The sequence below is a fragment of the Medicago truncatula genome, chromosome 8, assembly GCF_003473485.1.
Source record: "Medicago truncatula cultivar Jemalong A17 chromosome 8, MtrunA17r5.0-ANR, whole genome shotgun sequence".
NCBI classification, from domain to species: domain Eukaryota; kingdom Viridiplantae; phylum Streptophyta; class Magnoliopsida; order Fabales; family Fabaceae; genus Medicago; species Medicago truncatula.
In genome coordinates this window covers 37,589,021-37,611,678 of record NC_053049.1, presented here as the reverse complement: position 1 = coordinate 37,611,678, position 22,658 = coordinate 37,589,021, and the positions used below count along the sequence as shown (strand labels likewise).

Here is a 22,658-nt window from a genome sequence, read left to right as displayed (position 1 = left end):
TTGAGAAAGATGTTATAATGTAAAAATAGTTTCTTATCGCTTTGTGTATGCTTTGCACGCCATACATTTTTTTTTTCCATTTTACCCTCCTATTTGAATTTTACAATCCAAAACTTAAAAACAGGTTTCTGATTATAGAATCCAAATCGCACCAATATATATTATAAAATTCGAATTGTATGAATTAAAATGAATAAGTATTTGGGAGGGCGAGAGAAAAAGAGTGGGGTATAAGAAATTCTCAAATATTGGTGCATATCAACTAACAAAGGTCCATGTGAAATCCAGTCCAAAGGAAAGCGAAAAATAAAAAAAAAATAAAAACCAATAACAACATGATTTTCGTATTTTTGATTTTTAAGATTCCATTTTAATTCGTTGAAACCACAAGATGAAGAGAAGGTGCGTAAGTAGAAAGCAGAACATTTGTTGAATTTGAAGTTAAACCAAACACCACACAAAGACATGTCAGAAGTTGATTTTCAAACCCAAAAACATCCACGTCTCTTCATCCCCAACTTCCTCTCTTCTCACGAATGCAAGGTTTGTTCCATTACTACTACTGTTACATTGTTATGTACCATTTCCCATTCTAATTGATTTTGATTTTGATTTTGATTTTGATTTTGATTTTGTTGAAGGAATTGGAATTCATACACAAATGTAGCAGCACCGTGGGTTACAGACCCAATGTCTTTTCCACCACGCTTTCTCATCTCATTGCAACAAACTCTTCTCATTTCATCATTCCTTTCATTCCCATCCGAGGTTACCTATCCAACACTTCAAAATTCCATTTTTTTTGTTTTTCAGAATAACCCTTTCATTTGTTTCTTTTGCAAATTTGATTACAGAAAGGTTGAAAGATAAATTAGAAGAGTTTTTCAAATGTGAATTTGAGCTTTTTATTGAATTCACTGGTTTAATCAGGTTAGTATCCTCACTTCAATGCCAATTTCGTTTATGTAGTAAGATTTTGTTTGAATTGATTTATTTGAGCTTTTTTTAAAAAGCATTTATGGAAACAGTTTTGTTAAGCATCATAAAAAAACTGATTTTAATGATCAGTATTTTAGAGATTTTTTTAAAAAAAAAAAAAAGCAGAAGCTGCTATGTGTTTGTTTACTAAGAATGAGAATCACTTTTAAAAAAAACTAGTTATCGAAAATGATTTTCTGAGAAGCTACTGAAAACAACTTCTAATTTGAAGCAGTTTTTAGACGGATGAAAACTTCTAATAGTAATTATTGTTTAAAAAACCTGATATTTTTCATGAAAAAAACCGTAACAAACAAACGTTCATAAGCTGGTTTCAGCTTATTTTCATCATTTTTACAGGATAGCTTATAGAAGCGGATTAAAATTTATAAGAAATAAATTTAACTTTATAGTTTATTTTATATTGTTATAGAAATAGCGTATACATAAACACTTATATTATAAAAGATATACTATAAGCGCTTAATGAAACATTTTATCTTTTTTTTTTTTACGAGAATTAAACTGTTTATCTAAACGAGGCTAATTGTTTTACCACCTTGTTTAATGATGCTATATGTCATTATATCATGAATGAATCAGCTGGAGTAGAGGAGCAAGCATTGGATGGCATAGTGATGACAATAGGCCTTACCTCAAACAACGGCACTTTTCAGTCAGTGTTATTCTTCAATTCAACCATTTTTGGATATTGAATTCCTGTTATCTTATGATCCCTTGCTGACACTCAGCTTTTGTCTTCCTTCTGGTAATACAATGAAAGGTAGTTTGTTATTTAAATACATATGGAAAGGATTTCAATGGGGGACTCTTTCACTTCCAAGATGGTGAACCGGCAACAATTATGCCCGCTGCTGGAGTGAGTTTTCCCCTGTTTTTTCAATGTAACTAAATCTACTTTAGCATTCCTATGAATGATTGATGGCAGATTATGTTTTGTAAATTTCAACAGTGAGTTATATGATGTGTTTGGTTAAAATTTCAATGTTTTTATCTCTTTAAACTTGTTAACGGTTGATTTTCTAATTTATTTTCTTTCTCAGGATGTTGTGATGTACACGGCTGACGACAGGAACATTCATTCTGTTGATGAGGTATAAATCAAATGCACCCCTTTCTTTCTTGTATTTACTTCGTGGCCACATCTATGTTGAAATTTGTTTGGCTCTTCTTTAAGCACTCTAAAAGATTGATTTATGACTTAACAAATCCAAGAGATACCTGCTAGTGGGACCATGAATACAAAACACGTAGAGAGAATATATGGTTTTTATTCAAGAAATATGTAAGTACAAAAATTGTGGTTGACACTGTTTCCTCACCTCAGTAATTTTGTCTTTGACCTAACTCTTAGATTATGAAAAACATATATCGCGATGATTGGGCAAATTTGAGTTGATACTATTAACCAGAGAGGACTCCTCTTGGTTCATGCATATTCTAATTATTGGCCATATTTTAACTTCTATATTTTACCCTTATTTGGTGTGCTTGATATGATTAGAATATGCAGAACAGTATCACTTTAGCCTTTCTTTCCGGTCTCCTAGCATGTTACTTTTAAGGCATGTTATTGTATAAGTAATAGTGTAATACCAAACTTCAACAATCACCAAGTTTTATCCCTTTAAGCAGGGTCGGTTACATAGATCAAACTTCAATTGACTTTTTTCTTTTGTAATGAGAAATCAATTTATACTGATAGATAAAAAATATTTAAAGATCATTGAACCATTTGTCACCTTTGACAATTAGCAAATAGGAAATGATCAAATTTCATAATTTCAAATAGTGCTGTTAGTTTACTACTTTGACGTTACCACCCTTTAGAGCACAGCATTAAGCATAGCCATCTTTTCTTAAACCCTCTCTGAACATGGTAGGTTTTATTATAGAATAGTAATCATCTTGATTCCTGAGAGACGAGTTGTGTAAATTTAATCATCAAAAGATGATTTACACCTATTGATCACATCGCACATGAATATGGGTTTGAGTCTGAAATATAGGGCCATCTTAAACCTATCTGATATGAAGCTATCTTTTGGACAGATAACTGATGGGGAAAGACTTACACTTGCTTTATGGTTCAGTCGCGATGGTTCTCATGATGAAGATACGAAACTTGTTTCTCTTCTTTCACAACACCTATTACATAAGAGCATGGCTAGTTCGTGCCTACCTTTTCCTGCATCCAGTAATATGTACTGGTGTTCTCAGAACCAAGCTTCCACTGACCACTTTGGGTTTAATATTTGTTGGGCCAGACTGCATGTTCTCGGATATGACATATATATTTCTCAAGACAGTAGCTCCGGCTTTGATGTCTCTGAATTAATGGTAAAGCCAGTGCGCTTGGTGAGAGGAAGTGAGTTGCTAGACCATGAATTTGTCAATATTTTGCATGCGCTTCAGGTATTTTAAGGAAAACTATGCAAATTATATTTTCTGTTAAAATTTAGAGATCAAGTGACCATGATTTTTTTTCTTTCTTTCTCACCGTTTACAAAAATAGGATTCAAGGTACTGACTAGAGTTTGGATCCTCTCGGGGACGGTTGAGAAATAACCATTATTGTCACTTTAATTAATAAAAACTTCCTCCCTTCCCCAATTTTTTCTTTAAAAAAAAAAAAAAAAATAGGATTCAGAATGAGACTGGCTAGAATTGTAGTTTTATCAATGGATACAATCCTCTACAGTATGTTAATTTTTCTTTCTTTCAGGGTTGGTAAAAGAGTAAATTCGCTAAGATTAATAGAAAGAGTAGTAGATTTAGTTACTAAAAGGCATATATGTGTAGAATATTGGGCCACCCATTAACATTTGTTGGAGTTCTTTCAATTTAATGTACGGACTATGAAGCATTCTTTCATAAACCAATGATATCCAAACCACAGTGACTGAACCAAAAATCGAATAATTTTTCTCCCCACTGGGCTGGATAAGTTTTCGGCTCATATGTTGAAAATCAATCCAAACAGAAAACTTTTTCCCTCACTTGATTGGCTATACAAAGATCTCTGCTATTTCTCTGATTCATGTTCTTTGGCCGCAGGTCGTCCAATTTTATTGTTGGAAAGGTTCTGCCTTGCAGACCAACATGTCGAATATAGATTCCAAGGTAGTAAAACTGTTGGATGTGCAAAGAGAGAAGATCAGCGGTATAAATTCTTTACTTCTTAATGATGTTAATTTTGCATCCAGAATTTTCTGTAGAAGGCCTTCCTATTTGGAAGAAAATGGATGCATTTACTTTAATTGGACTGGAATCGTGGCGGCTATTGCTGCTTGGGAAGATTATGTGTTGAAGTTAAGCAAGCAAATTCATTTACAGTTGCCTTACTGGAGAATGCAAGAATCTTTATACAATGTACAAATAGATGCGTAGTATTCATATCAACGCAAACTCCTTTCCGAAGCTTTGCTTTAACAGCATTATTCAAGTTGGCGTGCTTTCGGCTGGTTTAAGACCATGCTGCTTGAGGGAGAGATGGGGAGTGCAACTTACGGTTTCCCAAGATTTATCATAAATTAAAGGGGTTATCAACTCTAGATGAATAAGCAATGCCTTTGTTTCTCTAATTCTTGTAGCACGAATTTGGGTGCAATATTACAGCTGCTGCAGTCTCACTCAAGACTTTTTCTCAGACTCCCTTGACTTCTGCTCAAATTTTCAGACAGTGATATGTTATCTGTTTTGACATAAGAAATAGATTGCATATGTATCTTTCTAGCTCATTGTATCTATGCCACTGCTTTTTAAGTTCTTTGGATATGCTCCATCTGTGCAAAGCCCTGCCAAAAATGTCATAGAATACAATATTTGCATTGGTTTTTGTGATCTGCATAGACAGGAGTCCATGCCCATCATGATAATGCCTCAATTCTTCGGGATCCCATGGCTCATCGTCACTCTCCATGCCCTTGACAGCAGCTGAATTTCAGAACAATGTTGTGGTTGATGTTATTGTTAAACACATTTACAAGATACGCATACCTCTCTTTGTCAATTATGTGATCCAAGCAATGGCCATGTCCATTGATGTATGCGTCAACATTGCTTGACTGGACCAATAGTGAAGAAACTGGTTAGAAATTGTAAAATTGTCATGTATTGACAACAATAATAAGAGTCAACCGGTGGATCTTAGTTGTGACAGGGAGGGGCCATGGCCACGCCAAAACCTTCCTTTTATTATTAGGTACATGTATATATATATATATATATATATATATATATATATATATATATATATATTATGTTTGCTTAATTGCAATGAATATTTGCGGCGGCGAAGCAGAATTTTGCAACGTAGGGGTACTAGGATCGAGTCCTATATAATGTTTTTTTGTATTTTCTTGGGTAAAGAGGCCAAAAGCAGGGTTCAAACAATGTTATTGGGGATCAAAATCAGTAGAACTAACCACTACAGCAAGCAAATAATTCTGATAGTTTAGAGCTGTTATTTTGGCCTTCACGAAAATATTGACCAAGCTCTGCCACTGATAAGGTGTTAAACTTTTACTCCTATTGTTTGAGCAAATTTAACAGTCCAAAATGTTGTTTACTTACACCACGCACCATCTTTAATAAATAAATAATACAAAGGAGACACTAATGTAATGTATGATTCCTTCAAAAAAAACTAATGTAATGTATGATGATGATGACGACTCATTTACCTTTAAGATGAGAAGAAGCAGCTCCCCAAGCTCTTGGCTATTAACATGATGGCGCTGTTTTAATGTTACGATGACCCCCCCACAATCTTCCATTTTGCCTTGTATTGCACCAAAAGCCAAATCAATATTCTGCAGAATTACATAAAAGAAAAGGCAGACAATTTCTCTCCTTAAAAAGTGTTCCTGAGCCATGCAATAAACGTGATTTGATGCTAATTTAGTGTTTTAAGTATTGGTTTTTTACTTAAAATTAAGGTCACAATTCTTTCTGAAAAAAGGTCACAACAATTTTCTAAAGTGGCATAATTTTACTTATCTTGATTTTTTTTTGAATAATTTGTGCTACTCAATAACATTACCATTTTGATATAAGGCTTAATGAGTAATGACATAGTCCGCATAATACTCACGAAAAATAGTCTTACTATTTTGGAAATACTAAGCCTTAACCAAAGTCGCCAAACATAAATACTTCAATACTTTTTATTTGTCATTTATCATCGATTATTGATTAAATAATAAAACGTGTCCAATGTGTATACATATATAAAATGTTTTAAATATTGAAACTTTTAAACAATTTGACAAAACTTACTATTAAAACAATGTGTATTTTGTGGGTAGTTTATATGTTCGGCGGTAGGAATACAATTAGGGGAGTATAAGTTAAAATTTTCCATCTTCCTTCATTTTCTCTAAAACCAAAGCCATTGCTTGGCCCAATTATAAAAAGCCCAATATATATATATATATATATATTCTCCAACACATTTATATATTCTTCAGAAACTCAATCCCTCAAAACCCTAAACCTACCTCTTTCAGCCGCAGCAGAGTCACCGATTCCGATCTGCAACCATGGGACGAGTCCGAACCAAAACCGTGAAGAAATCCTCTCGTCAAGTCATCGAGCGTAACTACCCTAGAATGACACTGGATTTCCACACCAACAAGAAGATCCTTGAAGAAGTTGCTTTGATTCCATCAAAGCGTCTTCGTAACAAGATCGCTGGATTCTCCACGCATCTTATGAAGCGTATTCAAAAGGGACCTGTTCGCGGAATTTCATTGAAGCTGCAAGAGGAGGAGCGTGAACGTCGTATGGACTTCGTTCCTGATGTTTCTGCCATTAGGACTGATCATATTGAGGTTGATAAGGAAACCCTAGACATGCTTGCTGCTCTTGGTATGTCCGAGATTCCTGGTGTTGTTCAGGTTGATCCAGTTCCCGTTCAGCAGATCCCGTTCGGTCGTGGTGCTGGTGCTGCTGGAGGTGCTGGAAGGAGGTTTTAATTTGTTTAAATTTTTGATTAATTTTTGTCATGTTAAAGACTTTTAGATTTGTTTTAATTTTGAAAAATGTTATGTTCTGTTATGATTAAACTTGTTTAAGTTATTGTAATGGAATCTATATTTTTGAATGATTTTGTTTAAGTTTACTCTCATATGGAAGAATGATGATACTGATATGTTGATTTTGTTTATTGGATTATGAATGGCGGATTCGGCTAGGTTGTTTTCTATGTGTATGTTTAGTATCATATTAGGTTTGTCTTTACATAAGGGTTAGAAAATGGTCAGCTCAGCAAAAAAATCAAATTTAGAGTGAAAATTCAATTTGATCTCTCATAATTTTCTGTTGGTCTAATAAGACCACCACGACATTAAATAAACCTGCATTTGTGCATTTGTTCATGTTAAATAAACCTACATTTGTGCATTTGTTCATGTTAAATAAACCTGCATTTGTGCATTTGTTCATGTTAAATAAACCTGCATTTGTGCATTTGTTCATGTTAAATAAACCTGCATTTGTGCATTTGTTCATGTTAAATAAACCTGCATTTGTTCATGTTAAATAAACCTGCATTTGTGCATTTGTTCATGTTAAATAAACCTGCATTTGTTCATGTTAAATAAACCTGCATTTTTGCATTTGTTCATGTTAAATAAACCTGCATTTGTGCATTTGTTCATGTTAAATAAACCTGCATTTGTGCATTTGTTCATGTTAAATAAACCTGCATTTGTGCATTTGTTCATGTTAAATAAACCTGCATTTGTTCATGTTAAATAAACCTGCATTTGTGCATTTGTTCATGTTAAATAAACCTGCATTTGTGCATTTGTTCATGTTAAATAAACCTGCATTTGTGCATTTGTTCATGTTAAATAAACCTGCATTTGTTCATTTTAAATAAACCTGCATTTGTGCATTTTAAATAAACCTGCATTTGTGCATTTGTTCATGTTAAATAAACCTGCATTTGTGCATTTGTTCATGTTAAATAAACCTGCATTTGTTCATGTTAAATAAACCTGCATTTGTGCATTTGTTCATGTTAAATAAACCTGCATTTGTGCATTTGTTCATGTTAAATAAACCTGCATTTGTTCATGTTAAATAAACCTGCATTTGTTCATGTTAAATAAACCTGCATTTGTGCATTTGTTCATGTTAAATAAACCTGCATTTGTTCATGTTAAATAAACCTGCATTTGTGCATTTGTTCATGTTAAATAAACCTGCATTTGTGCATTTTCTGTTGGTCTTCACTCACACATTTATTTTGATTAACTTTTAAAGTGTCAAAATATAAGTACATCAGAAATTTAGACATGAAATTGTAAGCGCTTGTCATTTTGGTCCCTGAAATTTTGGGATAGCTTAGAAAGTCTATGAAATTGTATGCCTGATTAGTTATGCCATCTGTTTGAATTGGTGCATCCATTCCACAAGGAAGAATTCTGCGCTAATGTTCTTTAAAAATGATACTTGGTTGCTCTTATTTGAGTTTTTCAAATGGTTCATTTTTCCCACTGTTAATTCTTGACTCCTGGATGAGAATTTTGAATGTCTGCTTAAGTCTTGCTTTCTCAAGTTTAAGATGTAGATAATTAACTATGATGTACAATAATGAGTGTTGTAGACAAATTTGAAGCTTTCAGCTTAAATCACCCTCATTGGTTGTTATAATATGATAATTGACTTTGAGTGTAATCTTGTTTTAGATTTAATATTTTAAGTCTGCAATTGAAATTTGAGAAGGTGTAATGTTGTTTTGGGTTTAATAATTAAGGGTTTGAAAGTTGCCATTTTCGTTTATGCAGTTGTCTGCATGAACGCCTAATAAACAACTTTCTTCTTTTTATCTATATATGCTATTTTTTATTTTTATTTTTTTATTATCTTTCAAAGGGTGCTCAAGGAGTCTATAATAAATCGATATATGAAGCTGGGAACTTACCCATCATAAACAAATAGCCTCAGGTTGTTTAATTTTGTAGTTTCTGTTTTTATTCGGTTAGGCTATCTATATTTACTTGGAGAGGCAACTCTTCTAATAGACATTGATGCTATTTTCTTGGTACAAATTACTATAATTCGACCTTGCCTGTCGTTCTAACCAGCCCCGTAACCTTCATAACTCCTCCCACTCTCGTGTCTCTTAACTTTCAAGGTTTATGATGGTCAGAATTTGACGAGAGTTGGGTGAAAATACGATATATATACAAATCTGATGTGATTAGTTTATCTTATGCAAATGGATGATTAAATCCTGATTTTTGAATTGATATGTTCACTATATTCTAGTTCTTTTTATTTTGACTATCAAAAGAGCCTTTAAGGTTGACACTCTCTTTGTTGTTATAAACCATCATTTTAGGCCTAAAACTATCAAAAGAGCCTTTAAGGTTTTACAAAAAAGGAATGGGATTGAAAGGAGTGTGATGGAACTCATTCCATACAATACCATCCATTGAGCTAAATTTCCATTCCCCCCAATTTGAGGTCTATCCAATAAAATGAAATACATTAACAATACAATGACAACTCTGCCCCTACTTTTTCTATTTCATGAACTGCTGCTCCGCCATCCCTTGATTTTGTTCAACGTTTCTTAATTTTCTTGCCTTGCCCCTACGCCTTTCTTTCCTTCTATTCAGCATTTCTTCTTTCTTCTTGCCTTTCCCAAGCGTTTCTTCTTGTTTTTACTAGAATTAAGTCTATGAAATTTAAGCTACCAAATAGAAATACAACAATTGTAAATTATGCAGGAATAATGCACCGCACAATTATCTTCAATTCTAATTGATCAGTACTCTACATTTTTGGCTATTTATGGTTACTATGAGCTTGTATTGAAATAGAGGACTTATGAATTAAGGTACTCTGCTAAAAAAAAAGGTACTCTGTTAAAATAAAATTTCGCAAAATATATTGGATTTACGGTGTTACTCATGTTTGTTCTGGTACACGTTTATTCCATTGCTACTAATGGCAAAATAATCATATATTGATTGAATTGAGTTAACAATTTAATAAATTGATGCTTTTAAACTAAAAGGTATGAAATAAAGAAGTTATAAAACATTCCGTTATGTTCACTTTTCAAACAATGGAGTGGGAAATTGGTTTCATTCCGTCATAACATATTCAAACAATGGAATGAAATATTTATTCCATTCGTTCCATTCCGTTTCACTCCGCTTCATTCCGCCCCGTTAATTTCAGGCTATCCAAACAAAGGATCAGTACCTCCATCAAGAATAAAAGATCTCAAGCAAACCCATCCGCTATCTTTTTGTCTTAGAATTGAGCTTAATTGTGCTTCAACATCACCTCTAGTCATGGTTTCTTAGAATAAAAGATATTTTTATATATATATTTTCTTATTTAGTATTTTTTTTAGCAAAATTTCTTATTTAATTAATATATTTGTTTATATATAATTTAATAAAAACTGGGCTTGTAGGATGTAGACCCATTATTGTTTAAAAAAAGAGAAAGAAAGAATGTAGACCCATTATAAAAATCTGAAAATATATTCATTCATTCGTACCTCGTTTGCTTGCGCCAATCTCAAACCCTAAACGGCTAAACCTACCTGCATCTCTCTTCCTTTCCGCCTCGCATCCACAGCGATTCCGAGTTGCAATCATGGGACGAGTCCGAACCAAAACCGTGAAGAAATCCTCTCGTCAAGTCATCGAGCGTCACTGCCCTAGAATGACACTGGATTTCCACACCAACAAGAAGATCCTTGAAGAAGTTGCTTTGATTCCATCAAAGCGTCTTCGTAACAAGATTGCTGGATTCTCCACTCTTCTCGTGAAGCGTATCCAAAAGGGACCTGTTTGTGGAATCTCCTTGAAGCTGCAAGAGGAGGAGCGTGAGCGTCGTATGGATTTCGTTCCTGATGTTTCTGCTATTAGGACTGATCATATTGAGGTTGATAAGGAAACTCTTGACATGCTTGCTGCTCTTGGCATGTCGAAGATTCCCGGTGTTGTTCAGGTTGATCATGTTCCTGTTCAGCAGATCTCGTTTGTTCGTGGTGCTGGTGCTGGACGGAGGTTTTAACTTGTTTAAGTTTTTGATTATTTTTTTTTGTCATGCAAAAACTTTTAGATTTGATTTACTTTTGAAAAATGTTATGTTCTGTTATGATTAAACTTGTTTAAGTTATTGTAATGGGAGTTATCTTTTTGAATGATTTTGTTAATTCGTATGGAATCGTATGAATGATATTGTTATGTTGCTGGATTAATTTGTGTGATGATTTAATTTATTGCGTTCTTATGGAATGGTGGGTTTGGTTAGGGTTTACACTTTACACCCTCCGTGTGCATGTTTTGTATCACAATGGATTTGTCTTTCTATAACTAGGGTTTGAAAATGGCCAGCTAAATTTCGTCTCGTAGTTTTTTCTTGGCTCAATTTAGTTGCCGACTAAAAACATATCATCATCATGTGGAGGACAAGTTAGTCCCTGATTCATTATAAATCATTATAACACAAGGTCTAATCTGTTGGACTAGAAAATTGTGAAGCTTGGGACTTTGCTCTCAAGTTTATTATGAAAATATATGAATAGTACATCACGAATTTAGCATTTGTCATTTTGGTCCATGAGTAGCTTAAAAGGTCTAGAAAATTGTATGCCTAATTAAATATTCTGTCTGTTTATGAATTGCTGCATCCAGTCGGAAGACTTTTTGTTTGTGTATGAATTGGTGCATCCTGACGGAAGAATTCTTTGTTAATGTTCTTCAAAAATGATATTTAGTTGCCCTTCTTTGAGTTCACTACATTCTATTTTAGTGACAATAATATTAGTTTATCATATATATGCTAATGGATGATCACATCCTGATTTTTGACATGATATTGCAGTTCACTGCATTCTATTTCTTATATTTTGACCATCAAAAGAGCCTTTAAGGTTGATACTCTTTTTGTTGTAATAAACCATCAATTTAATCCTTGAACTATCACACTGTCTTCATTTAGTCCTCGATCCTAAACTATAAAATATTCTATACAAAATTTGTTAATTTAGTCCCGAAAGCATATGAAAATCTAAATATAGATTTAATTGATTGATTTCATATACTTTAGGATTCATATATTTTTATCTGTAAGGGACTAATTGGTGAGAGGTTGATATTTTAGGAACTATATTGATGATTTTTTATTTGATGGTGCAAGAATGAAAGTCCAAATCACCGTGGAAGACTTTGAATAACCCTCTATAAGTAGCACAATCTCAATCTCCTATCTTTTTCTCCTTCACCGCCATTTCTTCCACCAGGGAGTTGTAGAAGTAAAAGATTGCTACATGACATTATCGAAGGCATGGCGAGGCGACAGAAGTAGAAAATTCTTGAAAGCATCTTATTATTGATTATGGCTGCTATGAGTTTGAATGCAAAACATGTAACAAAAGTTTCCCTTCATTACAACCACTTTGATGCCTTGTTTAATGTTGAATTATTTTAACTCAATCCAATATAATTCACTTTCCCTTGAGCTGAATGGCACGGGAAATATATATAATATAACACGAATATAATAACAAATTTATAGTTCATTATTTGGATTTATGGGAACACAAAATTAAAATTATATGCATATATATTTCGATTATTGTATCTATGCCGCTGCACTCATTTCTTTGGTTATGTTCCATCTATGCAAAACTTTGCCAAAAACGTCATAGAATACAATATCAGCATTATTTTCTGTGATCTGCACAGACATGAATCCTTGTCCATCATGATACAACTTCAATTCTTTCGGATCCCATGGCCTGATATCGCCTCTCCATGCTTTTGATCCGCCTCCGCTTGTGAAAAATGGAATTCCACTGCAATGTTTAACCAAATGAACGAAGCCTTCAATTTCAGAGCTGTGATTACAAGTAGTAAGTAATAAAACATGCTTACCTCTCTTTGTCGATTATGTGCTCCAAACAATGGTCATGTCCATTGATGTATGCATCAATATTGTTTGACTGGAAAAATAATGCACAAAGTGGTTAAAAATTGTAAAACTTTCATACATCAACTTCAATCCTTCTGTTTGAAAAATATTTACTCATTAAAATTACTAATATGCTTGTAACCAAAAATATCAGGGAGACAGACAGGAGTTTTCAATATGCCTTGGTATCCTAGATGTTAATTACTCTTAAAAAAAAAATTCGCAAAATATGTTGGATTTACGGTGTTACTCATGTTTGTTCTGGTACACGCTTATTCCATTGCTACTAATGGCAGAATAATCATATATCGATTGAATTGAGTTAACAATTTAATAAATTGATGCTTTTAAACTAAAAGGTATGGAATAAAGAAGTTATAAAACATTCCGTTATGTCCACTTCCCAAACAATGGAGTGGGAAATTTGTTTCATTCCGTCATAACATATTCAAACAATAGAATGAAATATTTATTCCATTCCATTCCGTTTCTCCCCGCTTCATTCCGTTCCGCCACGTTAATTTCAGGCTATCCAAACAAAGGATCAGTACCTCCATCAAGAATAAAAGATCTCAAGCAAACCCATCCGCTATCTTTTTGTCTTAGAATTGAGCTTAATTGTGCTTCAACATCACCTCTAGTCATGGTTTCTTAGAATAAAAGATATTTTTATATATATATATTTTCTTATTTAGTATTTTTTTAGCAAAATTTTCTTATATATAATTTAATAAAAACTGGGCTTGTAGGATGTAGGCCCATTATTGTTTAAAAAAAGAGAAAGAAAGAATGTAGACCCATTATAAAATCCCAAAATATATTCATTCATTCGTACCTCCTTTGCTTACGCCAATCTCAAACTCTAAACGGCCAAACCTACCTGCATCTCTCTTCCTTTCCGCCCCGCATCCACAGCGATTCCGAGTTGCAATCATGGGACGAGTCCGAACCAAAACCGTGAAGAAATCCGTCAAGTCATCGAGTGTCACTGCCCTAGAATGACACTGGATTTCCACACCAACAAGAAGATCCTTGAAGAAGTTGCTTTGATTCCATCAAAGCGTCTTCGTAACAAGATTGCTGGATTCTCCACTCTTCTCATGAAGCGTATCCAAAAGGGACCTGTTCGTGGAATCTCCTTGAAGCTGCAAGAGGAGAAGAGTGAGCGTCGTATGGATTTCGTTCCTGATGTTTCTGCTATTAGGACTGATCATATTGAGGTTGATAAGGAAACTCTTGACATGCTTGCTGCTCTTGGCATGTCGAAGATTCCCGGTGTTTTTCAGGTTGATCATGTTCCTGTTCAGCAAATCCCGTTTGTTCGTGGTGCTAGTGCTGGACGGAGGTTTTAACTTGTTTAAGTATTTTGATTATTTTTTTTTGTCATGCAAAGACTTTTAGATTTGATTTATTTTTGAAAAATATTATGTTCTGTTATGATTAAACTTGTTTAAGTTATTGTAATGGGAGTTATCTTTTTGAATGATTTTGTTAATTCGTATGGAATCGTATGAATGATATTGTTATGTTGCTGGATTAATTTGTGTGATGATTTAATTTATTACGTTCTTATGGAATGGTGGGTTTGGTTAGGGTTTACACTTTACACCCTCCATGTGCATGTTTTGTATCAAAGTGGATTTGTCTTTCTATAAATAGGGTTTGAAAATGACCAGCTAAATTTCATCTCGTGGTTTTTTCTTGGCTCAATTTAGTTGCCGATTAAAAACATACCGGCATTATCAGTGCCTATCATCATCATCATAATTGTCGTCGTCATCATCATCATGTGGAGGACAAGTTAGTCCCTGATTCATTATAAATAATTATAACACAATGTCTAATCTGTTGGACTAGAAAATTGTGAAGCTTGGGACTTCGCTCTCAAGACTCAAGTTTATTATGAAAATATATGAATAGTAAATCACGAATTTAGGATTTGTCATTTTGGTCCATGAGTAGCTTAAAAGGTCTAGAAAATTGTATGCCTAATTAAATATTCTGTCTGTTTATGAAACGAAAGACTTTTTGTTTGTGTATGAATTGGTGCATCCTGACGGAAGAATTCTTTGTTAATGTTCTTCAAAAATGATATTTAGTTGCCCTTCTTTGAGTTCACTACATTCTATTTTAGTGACGATAATATTAGTTTATCATATACTCCCTCCGTCCCAAATTGTACGTCGCTTTGGAAAAAAAAATTGTCCCAAATTATATGTCGCTTTATAATACCAATGAAATATTAATGTTATTTTTCCTATTATATCCATAACTATTAATTACTCTATCTTTTTTCAATTATTTCATTTATCTTTTCCATACCATTTATTATGGATAATTTTGTAAAACAACTCATAATTTCTCTTCCCCACACAATATTAATTACATTTCTTAATACGTGTGAAATGGCCAAAACGTCATACAATTTGGGACGGAGGGAGTATATGCTAATGGATGATCAAATCCTGATTTTTGACATGATATTGTAGTTCACTACATTCTATTTCTTATATTTTGACCATCAAAAGAGCCTTTAAGGTTGATACTCTCTTTGTTGTAATAAACCATCAATTCAGTCCTTGAACTATCACACTGTCTTCATTTTAGTCCTCGATCCTAAACTATAAAATCTTCTATACAAAATTTGTCAATTTAGTCCCGAAAGTATATGAAAATCTTAATATAGATTAATTCGATTGATTTCATATACTTTAGGAACTATTTCATATATTTTTATTTGTAAGGGACTAATTGGTGAGAGGTTGATATTTTAGGAACTATATTGATGATTTTTTATTTGATGGTGCAAGAATGAAAGTCCAAATCACCGTGGAAGACTTTGAATAACCCTCTATAGGTTTCAAAGAGTATGCCTATATTATCAAAGGAAAATAACCAAACGGTAAGTAGCACAATCTCAATCTCCTATCTTTTTCTCCTTCACCGCCATTTCTTCCACCAGGGAGTTGTAGAAGTAAAAGATTGCTACATGACATTATCGAAGGCATGGCGAGGCGATATTTTGATGTTAAAAAAAAAGTACAGAAGTAGAAAATTCTTGAAAGATTGCTACATGACATTATCCTAACATGTCAAAATTGAAATCAAATGTACATGGTCATGCAACCTAAATTAATTCATATATTTTTGTATCCCATTGGAGATGCTTCGAAGGGGCCATGCTTTCAACGAATTTTATTTTACAAAATTATAGTTCCTTTTTGGGACAATATGCATGCGTGGGTATATTATATTATCCACCATAAAGTTAAAGCATGGTGGGGTTTATTAATCAGTGATTTCGACCTCTCTTGTCAAATTGTACATTTTATTTTTTAATGGGACTTTTAAGGCGTTATTTGGACGTCAGTAGTAAATCCTACTTCTTTAAAAAACTAAAATTTGTAACATCAATTGTTGCATGTATTTAACACTTATAATGATCCTTTCGAAAAAAAAAAACACACTTAATAATAACATCAAATGTTGCATTAAACAGTCACTTTTGTAGGTACTTTAAATTTTCTTAACTTAATTTTTATACTTATTTTCAGTAACATCTCTTACGCGTCGTTTTGAAATTACTTTAATTAAGATATGTAAGTAATGGCGACTGATTAAAGGTATATGACAAAAACGTTTGATATAATATCAGTACTGTATATAGGCTCTACCAAAAACAGAAATCAATAGATGTGCCACAAATATACTTGGAATATGCTACACATTTCTTAGACATTAATAAATCAAAAAATAAATACAATTAGGTTAAAAAATTAACTTTAAAAATTAAAATTAAAACGAACAAAACAAAATTCAATAAAACTAATGTAATATATTTGTATTTTTTTTTGACAAACTTCCTAATGTTGAACAAACAAAAAGTAATGTTAAATGTTTCTGTGAGCTTAGCTCAGTTGGTAGAGACAATGCATAATATATGCAAGGTCTGTAGTTCAAATCCCGACTATCACCAAAAATTTATTATTAAATAACATAAATTATAGTACATATTTATTTAGGAAGTTTCGCAAACTTTAATTAAACTTAATTATTTTCTGAAATTAACATTAACATCAGATTGACAATAAATTTATACCTATTAAAAATATCTATTTTAATGTGTTAATGCATTTTGATGATTTTTTTTTTCCACTATGGTATAGGTATGCAGTAGGTATCAACTAATCTCTCTCTGCCGATTTTTCTCCATAGAGATAACTAAGATCGAACCATTGACCACTTAACGAGTCCATATCCCTTATTATATGGACACTTTTTTTTGTCAAATAGTTAAAAATTCATATTTTAAAGTGAAAAGTGTGAAATCTAGATTTGAACTTGATCCCTACATATACAATGCAATGAACCAATCTATGGTGACGGGAATCTTTATCGGTGCATTTTGATGAAGTTCTCTTATGTAATTAATCGATTTTTTTTAGGGGAAAGTAATCAATTAATGGTTGTATTTAACGTCTCATAGAACCTAAATTATCACTTTAATTCAATGAATTTGTTTTTTACACAATTCAACGAGTTTGATGAATGCTTGCAAAAATTCTCATGGTATTTTCAAATTGGTATCATAAGCATAGCTTAATTTATTTGCTTAATGAATCGTTTAGAGTTTACAGTCAGTTTGTGCAAGAATATGTTAAACATAAATTATATAGACACATATAGTCATTATCATGTTATGTACGTATGTATAGACCAAGTATAGGCCAATATGATCATGTGAAGAAGACCAATATGCATATATATGATATTATTATGCTTTGTGTGTATGCATTCAGCTATATTATCTATAAGTACAAGTTTGATAATTTTCTAATTAACGACAACAATTAGAATGAAAAATACATGATTAAAAGAGGATTAAGTTTGTGGTAAATAATTACCTGATGGGCCACCAAAGATTGATTGTAGTTTCCTTTTCTTCCCCAATCTCCAACAACCAAAAAGTTAAGAGATTGTTGTTGTGGTTTTAGATGGTGTTCAAACCTTGGAAGCTTCTCAGCAATGGAAGAATGATTCGTCAATAAGCATAATGAGACGCTAAGGAGGAAGATAACAGAAGATAACATGCGTTGGTTTAAGCACCAAGCCATGGCGTTCAGCACCTGAAAGTTCTTTCTCAGGCAGAGAGTTTTTGTAACCTTGTAAGAGAAGATGGTAGTATATATAGAGTTTATTTTTCTTCTTTCCTAAACTCTCTTATTTGGAATTATTTGTCTTTTAATGATTTTCTTTATGAGATTACTTGAAAGTTATCAATCACTTTTAATCTGAACCACTTTTTATATAACCAGTAAAAAATAAAACCACTTTTTATATATAGAAAGAGTTTAAAAAAATACCACCATATTGTTTAATTCCTATATATACAACGTTAATTAATTCTTAAAATTTGAGACTCAACTCTAGAAAACAGACTTTAAAGGTAAGAGAATCTTCACCTATAAACTCATTTTGAGTAATACAACATCGACCACCCTTACAATTGGACATGTGAAACTTGATTCAAATAGTTCGATATCAAGTTTTTCAGGAGCCTTGAATAGATTAATCAGACTTTAATGTAATAATTTTATAATTTAGCTTAGATCTACAAAATCGTTTCATAAGATGATAAATATCACACACTTATTTTACCAATATATATATATATATATATATATATATATATATATATATATATATATATATATATATATATATGAGCATGTATCAAGTGAGAGGAGTATCTTATGGTGAGAGATGAGAGGACTCATTAATAGCCAATTGATTAAATTGTACGGCTTAGATTAAAAGTTCCATATTAAATTAATTACACATGATTTATTTTCTTCTCTTTTTACGCGTCTCCTTCCTTCATATTTGGTAGCTGCCTCTTCCCCTTCCCCTTCCTTCTTCTCTATCGAAATAGTATGCAATTCACCGGAAAGGAAAACAAGGTTCAGATATGAATTGGAAATGTTAACTAGAAATCATTCTCTATGGAAGGAAAACACCAGCTCTCTTCTCTTCTTTTGGCCACTCTCGTGTTCCCTTCCTCAAAATGGCCTCCTCCTTTTTTCTTCAATTACATAAAAATATGTTCTTTATTAGAATTTGTATCAGAACCCGAAATTGAAATTCCTAATAAGTCAATTGAATTAAAGTTTAAAACTTCATCCATTTTCCAATTGGATTCGCGGTTTACACCCAACGCTTGTTTCAAGCCGATTGTTTCTTCTTTTTGTATTGAAATTTTAAGAGATTCTTCTTCATGATTAATTAATACTTTCTTCTTTCTTAACAATATTGCTTCTTCCCAGTAAATAAAAACACAATATAATTGTCGTTACTTTAGATTTGTAGTCCAACTTCGATTTAGATTTACTTTGTTGGTGTTTCCCTCTTCTCTATTAAAAGTTCAGATGCAATCCGTAAATCCATTTCACTTGTTCCCTTTCTGATAATGAAGTTTTTGCTTAGACCAACTCACAGAAATTAAAACCATGAAGAAGAAGCAGCAACACAAAACTACTCGTGAGAGACAGAAGAAAAGAGTGGAGAAGAGAAAAGTTGGAGGATACAGTACATGACCCTTTTTAAAGAGCAATTAAATCTGAAACGTTGATTTAGATCCAACGGTCTAAATCAATTCCTCTCACCCTCTTATTTAAAAAGTCCTCTCATTTGAGATGCCATATATATATATATATATATATATATATATATATATATATATATATATATATATATATATATATCACACACTTATAAATATCGCACACTCATAAATTCATTTTCAATTTATAATATATCGTCTAATGTGAAACTAAACTTTAATAACCATAATCTTTTACAACACTCCCCCTCAAGTGTTCACTACTTGCCGGGACCGTCCACATGAAGGCTAGAACAACCACACAAGCGAGAGAAATGCACCACACTCTTACCTAAAACCTTAAGGCAATATGTTTATGAGTCCTCTTACTTATAAGGTGTTCAACCTTTACTCTTTTATCCGATGTGGGACATATAACTCACACTTGTACACAACAACAAGAATAACCATCAACTATTTTAAAAATAATTAACTATATATAAACACACACACACACAGAGACACATATATATAAACCATCACTTTGTTCAGTTTTCATACTTGTTTGGATCTGCAACAAATAACTGTTCTTTTATTTAGCTTCTTTGGTTAGTTTGTGTGTGGGTGCTATGGACCGAGCGTAATAATAGACAGTTCAATAACACTGAAAACTCTATGTTTCAACTGATCGAAAAGGTTCAAAATCATTCCTTTTGGTGGTTGAAGGCAGCTAGCAGTGTTCATGTCTTCGGGATTCATAGTTGGTTTGCTAGTCCTTTGCTTTGTTTGGGTATAGGCTAGCTGTTTTTGGTTTTTGGTCTTTGTTACTTTTGTTTGAACTCTTGTGTAATTATGGTCGTTTCCTTCTAGCACTCCTTGTGCGGAAGGAACGAAGCTTTGGTTGTTAATATAAAGTTTCATTTATGTCTCTTCATAATTTTTGTATATTAAGGAAAACGCATATATAATATTTTTTTAGCTATTAATATTCCTTTAATAATAACAACAATAAATAACGTTTATTAAATCAAAATAATCATGTCGAGCCTCTAAAAGAAAATGTCAAGAGGATATAACCTAATTTGTGTGTTTAAAATTTGGGTTAAATATGTTATTGGTTTTTATAAATATATCAATTTTTTGTTTTAGTCCTTCTAAAATTTTCCTTCAATTTTTAGTCCGCAAAAAATTTTCGATCTTGACTTTTGGTTCCTCTTTTAAAGTAAACTCATATATAAAATTCATATTTTTGAATCAAATTTTCCAGAAAAATTCATAATATTATAAGTATCTCTCCCAAAAAAAATTAGAATTTTTTAACAAAACATGAATTTAATATAAATTTTTATATTATATGGTTAAAAATTCATATATAATTTATGTTTACTTAAAAAATTCTATTTTTTTTGGAAATGTTTTTACACATTTTTGTACAATTTCATTAAAAAAAAAACTTAAATTTGCTTTGAAATAGGGACCAAAAGTAGTGACTCAAAATTGTATAGGGACTAAAAGTTGAAGAAAATTTTTAGAGAGACTAAAACGAAAAGTTGGTATATTTATAGGGACCAAAATCATATTTAACCCTTAAAATTTTGTTTAACGTTCACAAATTCTCAACCAGCAAGAGACGCACCTGGGTTATTACCTCATTAGCTGCGTCGCTGCCCTAAGTGCAAAGATAAACATTCACAAATTTTAACTCACATGATATAATGTCAAAATTGTTAGACCCAACAATACGATTGAGAATTAAATTCGATCGTGTTTATATATAACTTTAAATGATTATTTATCATTTTATTAGTGTAAACAAAAAAAAATTCTAAATAAAAAAATATAGGCTTAAATATGCATTTCATCCCTGTAATTATAGGCCATTTGATTTTTCATCCCTGAGCTTACTAATCCTCCCATTTTGCCCCTGTAAAAATTAACCATTTAAAATTTCGTCCCTCTTCCCGATTAATCACTACCACGTCATCAAATTAGCTTAATAGTATGAGAATGAACAAAAATACCCTTAAATTCATCTTCTCTTCTCCTTTTCTCTTCTCTTCCTCCACGACATTCATCTTTGTGTAGATCCTTCCATCACCAATACAATTATGGAGGTGAAATCTGGAATCAAATCTCCAACAACCTTCGTCGACGAAGACGAAAAAATCAACCAGAAACGGCGACGGCGAGTCCTCCGTCAACGAGAACAATAACGAAAGTGGGGACAAGTGAATTCGGAGACAATCGGAATCAGCAGTTGCAAGCAATTGGAATCGAATGGAACCGCAACTTTAAAACGCAGCAATAGGAAGAAAACAAAAATGCCATTACAATTGAATTGGAACAGCAATATGAACATGGCAGTAGCAAGGAATGAATTTGAACACCAATTCAAAACAACAGCAGTAATACCACACATAATAGCAATTCACGCTTTGAATAATAAATAGGTGCAGCAAGGAATGAAAATTATTAGAAGATAGTGAGTTTAGGCATGTGTTGTTTCAATGGAAGATTGTTGTTTGCATAGTGTTCTTGTTGATTGATAGCATTAATTTGCTGGAAAACACGTTAGATAGGTGAACTTGGAGAAAAAATCATGATTGGGAATTCTCTGTCAAAGAGGCTTACCGGTTGCTGAAGTCCGAGTCCAACGTCCCTTTGAATTATTTTATGTTGAATAAAATTGTTCTATTGAGAAGAAGAAGCATCCCAAGAATGTTGATGAAGAATTGGAATTGGTGAAAGTGAATTATAGTGAAGGTGTAGAGATGAAGATCTAAGATGAAGGATGATGAGGGCATTTTTGTCCATTCCCATGCCATTTTGTTAATTTGATGACGTGACAGTGATTAACCGAAAAGAGGGACGAAATTTTAAATGATTAATTTTTACAGGGGTAAAATGGGAGGATTAGTAAGCTCAAGGATGAAAAATCAAATGACCTATAATTACAAGGATGGAACGCATATTTAAGCCAAAAATATATTTCAACCGTCTCAACCAAAAGTCAAAACAAAACAAAAATTGCTATTCTTTCTTTCTTTCTGCCACAAGAAAAAGAAAAGAATTACGTACACGATTGGTTAGCGATTAGCGTAGAAGCTTT

General features: G+C 32.5%; 4 protein-coding genes and 1 pseudogene across 5 annotated transcripts; 4 read left to right on the top strand and 1 right to left on the bottom strand.

Moving 5' to 3' along the window:
• The first annotated feature begins 343 nt into the window (after positions 1 to 343).
• On the top strand, positions 344 to 4,931 carry LOC120577637 (uncharacterized). 2 transcript variants are annotated; one of them, XM_039829373.1, is made up of 8 exons: positions 345 to 543; positions 642 to 768; positions 855 to 930; positions 1,582 to 1,654; positions 1,763 to 1,858; positions 2,043 to 2,093; positions 3,052 to 3,414; positions 4,057 to 4,931. In XM_039829373.1, the coding sequence occupies exons 1-8, from the start codon at positions 466 to 468 to the stop codon at positions 4,387 to 4,389; spliced, it is 1,197 nt and encodes a 398-aa protein (XP_039685307.1). In that variant the 5' UTR covers positions 345 to 465; the 3' UTR covers positions 4,390 to 4,931. The 2 variants fall into 2 exon arrangements, with proteins under 2 accessions (XP_039685308.1, XP_039685307.1); XM_039829374.1 differs by lacking the exon at positions 1,763 to 1,858 and having other exon boundaries at positions 344 to 543.
• Positions 4,932 to 6,456: 1,525 nt separating this feature from the next.
• Positions 6,457 to 7,153, top strand: LOC120577680 (40S ribosomal protein S17). The gene has a single exon (XM_039829464.1). It carries the CDS (start codon positions 6,543 to 6,545, stop codon positions 6,975 to 6,977), a length of 435 nt encoding a protein of 144 aa, XP_039685398.1. The 5' UTR covers positions 6,457 to 6,542; the 3' UTR covers positions 6,978 to 7,153.
• A 3,459-nt stretch (positions 7,154 to 10,612) lies between these two features.
• Positions 10,613 to 11,049, top strand: LOC120577681 (40S ribosomal protein S17). The gene has a single exon (XM_039829465.1). The coding sequence runs from the start codon at positions 10,627 to 10,629 to the stop codon at positions 11,047 to 11,049; it is 423 nt and encodes a 140-aa protein (XP_039685399.1). The 5' UTR covers positions 10,613 to 10,626.
• A 1,429-nt stretch (positions 11,050 to 12,478) lies between these two features.
• LOC120577688 (purple acid phosphatase 17) lies at positions 12,479 to 18,185 on the bottom strand. The gene is made up of 3 exons (XM_039829481.1): positions 17,856 to 18,185; positions 12,915 to 12,982; positions 12,479 to 12,835 (listed from the first exon to the last, which is right to left on the bottom strand). Exons 1-3 carry the CDS (start codon positions 18,063 to 18,065, stop codon positions 12,622 to 12,624), a joined length of 492 nt encoding a protein of 163 aa, XP_039685415.1. The 5' UTR covers positions 18,066 to 18,185; the 3' UTR covers positions 12,479 to 12,621.
• LOC120577689 (40S ribosomal protein S17-3-like) lies at positions 13,870 to 14,332 on the top strand (annotated as a pseudogene).
• Positions 18,186 to 22,658: the final 4,473 nt, after the last annotated feature.

What these genes read in the sequence shown, in the direction of transcription:
- LOC120577680 (XM_039829464.1), top strand. Translation starts at nt 6,543, where the DNA reads ATGGGACGAGTCCGAACCAAAACCGTGAAGAAATCCTCTCGTCAAGTC.
- LOC120577688 (XM_039829481.1), bottom strand. Translation starts at nt 18,065, where the DNA reads ATGGCTTGGTGCTTAAACCAACGCATGTTATCTTCTGTTATCTTCCTC. An exon ending in AATCTTTGGTGGCCCATCAG is followed by an intron (nt 12,983 to 17,855) that starts GTAATTATTTAC and finishes TTATTTTTCCAG; the next exon opens with TCAAACAATATTGATGCATA. An exon ending in CACATAATCGACAAAGAGAG is followed by an intron (nt 12,836 to 12,914) that starts GTAAGCATGTTT and finishes TAAACATTGCAG; the next exon opens with TGGAATTCCATTTTTCACAA.
- LOC120577637 (XM_039829373.1), top strand. Translation starts at nt 466, where the DNA reads ATGTCAGAAGTTGATTTTCAAACCCAAAAACATCCACGTCTCTTCATC. An exon ending in TCTCTTCTCACGAATGCAAG is followed by an intron (nt 544 to 641) that starts GTTTGTTCCATT and finishes ATTTTGTTGAAG; the next exon opens with GAATTGGAATTCATACACAA. An exon ending in TCCTTTCATTCCCATCCGAG is followed by an intron (nt 769 to 854) that starts GTTACCTATCCA and finishes ATTTGATTACAG; the next exon opens with AAAGGTTGAAAGATAAATTA.
- LOC120577681 (XM_039829465.1), top strand. Translation starts at nt 10,627, where the DNA reads ATGGGACGAGTCCGAACCAAAACCGTGAAGAAATCCTCTCGTCAAGTC.